Raw genomic sequence first — 4,167 nt, 5'->3', positions numbered from 1 at the left:
CCATCTCTATGTATACTGAAAAAAAACTATTCTGGTTATAAGCACCCATTTTGTACCTCGCCCTGTCGGTATTTGCCATTTTACGGTATTCCAAAAGAGTACAATTGCTCAACTCTCCTCGTCTGCACAAAGGGTGGTTATAACGCTATCTACCGAATAACGCCAGGAACAGTGATCTAACTAGTGCTGTATAAGTCTTCTAAACTTATATTAGACGTCTTCACTGAATGCAATGGGACAGTTCAACGGATTTTATTCAGTGACCCAAATAAACTTAAGTTATCGTTTACATCAGCTTGGTACAATATACTGCAAGTCCAACGAGTAAGTTAAGTTATTGATATGTCCTACGTTATCAGGACTATCAGAAGATAATCATATCCATGTGAACATAACGCCGTTTTCTCGAAACTTCCCTAACAGAGCGATAACGCCCCACACATTCTATCTGGCTAAACAAAGTGCTCAGGTGAAAACTTGACCAAGTCTTGATTTCTACGAGATAAGACCTAATCTAAGTTGCAAACGAACGTTATCCATGTGCAGTGCCGTCCATATCAAGCTTGGGACTAGTTTGACCAGTTCCTGTGCGTCCAGTGCATCACCCTTCGTGTTCAGCCTGGAAAAGATTTCCCGCCACCGGATTGCCGAGATTGTACTTGGCGGCCAGATCACGTGCCTTTCTCGAAGCACGCTCAAAACCAGGCCTGGAAAAGGAAAATCTGAGCTGTTGGAATTTGCGGCCCTCATGTTAACACATAAAAATTACTGAAAGAGAATAAATTTCATTTGGAAAATGAAAGATTTCACATTTTTTTGAAAAGCTAAAAGCAGGACTGCCCTGTGAAAAGATGAAACCAGTCCCCAGGAGGCATGTAGGTCTAAGAAAAAGTCATCCAAACGAAGACGGTAGTAAAATATCTTACCAGTCAGATTGGGGAAAGTAAATTTGGTTTGATACATTTCGTTACGTCCCCTCGTGCAAACACTTTGTGCGCTATCTTGGAACACTTTTCAAAATATCGGAACCCCTTACCCCTGACCCATCAAGGACTGGAGAAGGAAAAAGATTTAGGGTATGATGGGACTGAGAAAGTGATGCATGCTAACCTGCTGCACACTACTTGATCAGTGTAGCTAATCTTGCCAGGTTGTTTGTATGCAAGGAATACGTAGCGATGGAGCTTTGTGCCTTTGGGAGGTCCGGACCCAACATACTCCAACTTCACTTCTCCTTTAGTGATGTCACAACCAGGGATGTTTACAACAAGCCAGTGGTGCCATTCTCGGAACTTGGGGTCGTGACGACTGGGTGCATCAGGATCTGTAATAATGCAAAACAAGACTATCGCATGATTGTGGGAGGGGTACTGAGAATTCAAAAGGAAAAGGCCCATCATGCTTATCTTGAGATTGGTACAGTAACATAAGGCAATCAGTATATTGCCCTCCCCCCAGGATAGGCTTCCAATCTATTTCAGGGTTACCCCTGAGCATTTAGTTCACTGGCATGTTTCGTACAACTGGGTGAATTGAGAGAGACTGTGTGAGTAACAACACAGTGACCACGACCAGAGCTTGAAGCCAGAATTCCTGCTATACATATAGATTCCAGTCAGTGCACTTCCACTAACACTTAGAATGCTGAGTCTGGGGTAGAAGCAGGGCTGGCAGTAGGGAAGGACGATTTAGTGTCATCTTCATCCCTGAAGAGTTTTTTTGTTTTATCGTGACACAGCATAAAGTGTTGTCAGTGTCACCCAAATCCCTCCTGATGGTTGCTATGATGCAGTGATCATCCTCCCATGTTCAATTATGGGTCTCTCACATATTGAAGTTAGGGAATTGTGCCAGACTATTTTTCTGCTCAACGAAAATAATAACTCTAACAGTTCTGTACAGACCTGCATCTAGGAAAGTTAAGTTGCCATGCCTGACTTTTATTGATAATTTGAGAAGTTAAATGTTGACCACTGCAAAGAATTTGATCAGATTTGAATGAAACTTGCCTGTCATTAGAAGAGTATAAAATGCCCCATCTTCAACAGGCCATGAGATTGATGTTGGTGGTTTCTTAACCTAAAGAATAGGTCATAAAAAATAAGGCTGAATGATCATAGTACAATTTATTTTACAGCAGAGTAGCAGAAGCCAAAACAAAGATCTATAAGCCATGTGTAAAATTTAGACTTACCACAAATCGACCTTCATTATTTTAATCCTTTGGTTAATTAAATCTCTCTTTGCTTAATCATCATTCTAGTGAGAAGGTGATCTTTGGGTAGTGAAGTTGTGAGTGCAAGCGATGTAAGTTGCGAAAGGTGCTTTCCAACAGCAAAAGCAAGAGGCCAGGGAAGTATTGCGGGAAAGGACTTTTAGGAAGTCCAAGTAGAATTATACCCCTGACATTAAATGATGAGGCTGTAATGCTTCCAGTCTGTAGTTAGATGAAAATTTTAAAGGATTCATGAATCTGGTTTTGTTGCCTTATACTGTATCTCGACTTGGATGTGAAAATCAGCTTTATTATTTGCCAAATTATGTTGTATAGTTAACAACCAAATTTTTCTTACTTCTCTTGGTGCCCATCATGTTGGGCGATCACACTTCCCACCCTCCCATATAGATTTTACCCCCAAACCCAGGAGTTTAATATACTGTAACCAACTGTCACATTAATAGATTGCCAGTGGTCAGGCACTACACTATTTTTAGATATATTAAAAGTATCTTTGCCTGAGTTGGAGTCAGTGAATTGCCCATGTCCACTTCCAGGTCTCCATATTTCACCTGCAAAAGCATGAATGTTACGTACAAATACTTTACTAATCCTTCTATATCTCATGCTTTTATGTGTTACCAATTTCATTTCCAAGCCTCCCACCACAGTAGCATTGCTGAAAAAGCTTTAATTATTTTTACGCAATTTGTACCTTCCCGTCCAAATATTCAGTTTTCACGGGTAAAACACCTCAGAGCAGCTACTGATCAAGCCTCGCCCCCCTGGAGGGGACTCCAATATAAAAAGGATGGGGTGCTTGTTGTACCTTTTAGGGGTTAAACCTCTTAGAATGTTCAACCTCAAAAAGTCCACCAGGAGCTTTCGAATTACCTCTTACAGTAGTGAGCCCAAAAAAGCCAATGTCAGGTAATGTTCTCAGGGATCAGGGATCAGGGATTAACAAATTTCAAGTCATGCCTACAAAACAGGATCTTGGCATTTCTTCAGGCACTTCAGGGGTTCTTTTCAAAATTTTCGATGGGCAATTCCTTCCTTTTTATATGGGAATGCCCCGCCGGGGAACGGGGGGGCTGCCCCAATGTCAACCCACCACACCCAGCTGTGGTGCACTGTGCCTGTAAGCTGCTGGTGTAAACGTTTAGTAACTGTGCAAAACTCGTGTGAAAGGTGCACCATTCACACCATGGACAATCTTGAGATAAAATGGACCTTTTACTGATGTCAAGCTTCTCCAATTTCTTCATTTAAACAAGCAATATGCCTCACCAGACTCACCACACCATTTATCATGCCGAATCCAATATGCGAAGTTTCACAAAAAAGTTTCAAACTCATGAAAATATGGGAACCAAAACTTGCCAATTTTTACAAAGAAATGTATGCCAGGAGGCAAATGTTACCCCTTGTTTAGAATGACAAACAGAGAAGGGAGAGTAGATGGAGAGGATGGTGAATTTAGATCAGACTCTTTCTGCTCGATCAGCTGTTGCATTTAACACACTGACGATGAGCTAACCTTGATGACTTGTTCGGGAAGAACATCTACAACATCAGGAACAACTGAATGAGCTTCCATTGTTACAGCCTTTCAAGTTGTTTTCTTCAAAAGCAAAAAGCAGTGCTGAAGACCCTTCGACCTGAAGATTCGTGAGGTTCCCTGCTGGGACGGCTGTAGCAAGAAGTATGGTTACAACCCCACACCCCCATCCCACCCCAGGTACGAAGACGATATCGGATTTCTCATTATTTTGTATTCCGTTTACAATGCCATTTTCAGTCAGAGATCTGGCCAGCTAAAAAGTTGAGATAAATAGAGGAAGACAGAAAAAGGGGAAGAAAAGGAAAAAAAAAATATATATATATAATATTAAAACCAGAGTGAATCGTCAGCTACTCTCAGGGGTCGGCCCGAGAAACTAACAGCG

At 41.5% G+C, this 4,167-nt stretch overlaps 1 protein-coding gene across 1 annotated transcript; it reads right to left on the bottom strand.

Moving 5' to 3' along the window:
• Positions 1-235: 235 nt before the first annotated feature.
• LOC110067322 (protein D3-like) lies at positions 236-4,071 on the bottom strand. The gene is made up of 5 exons (XM_020774637.2): positions 3,759-4,071; positions 2,737-2,790; positions 2,010-2,079; positions 1,111-1,324; positions 236-707 (listed from the first exon to the last, which is right to left on the bottom strand). Exons 1-5 carry the CDS (start codon positions 3,816-3,818, stop codon positions 602-604), a joined length of 504 nt encoding a protein of 167 aa, XP_020630296.1. The 5' UTR covers positions 3,819-4,071; the 3' UTR covers positions 236-601.
• Positions 4,072-4,167: the final 96 nt, after the last annotated feature.

Source organism: Orbicella faveolata, unplaced genomic scaffold, assembly GCF_042242905.1.
Source record: "Orbicella faveolata isolate gen_17 unplaced genomic scaffold, um_ofav_v1 contig_1, whole genome shotgun sequence".
In the NCBI taxonomy this organism is placed as follows: Eukaryota; Metazoa; Cnidaria; class Anthozoa; order Scleractinia; family Merulinidae; genus Orbicella; species Orbicella faveolata.
Note: the sequence above shows the minus strand (reverse complement) of the source record. Positions and strands in the feature narration are given on the sequence as shown.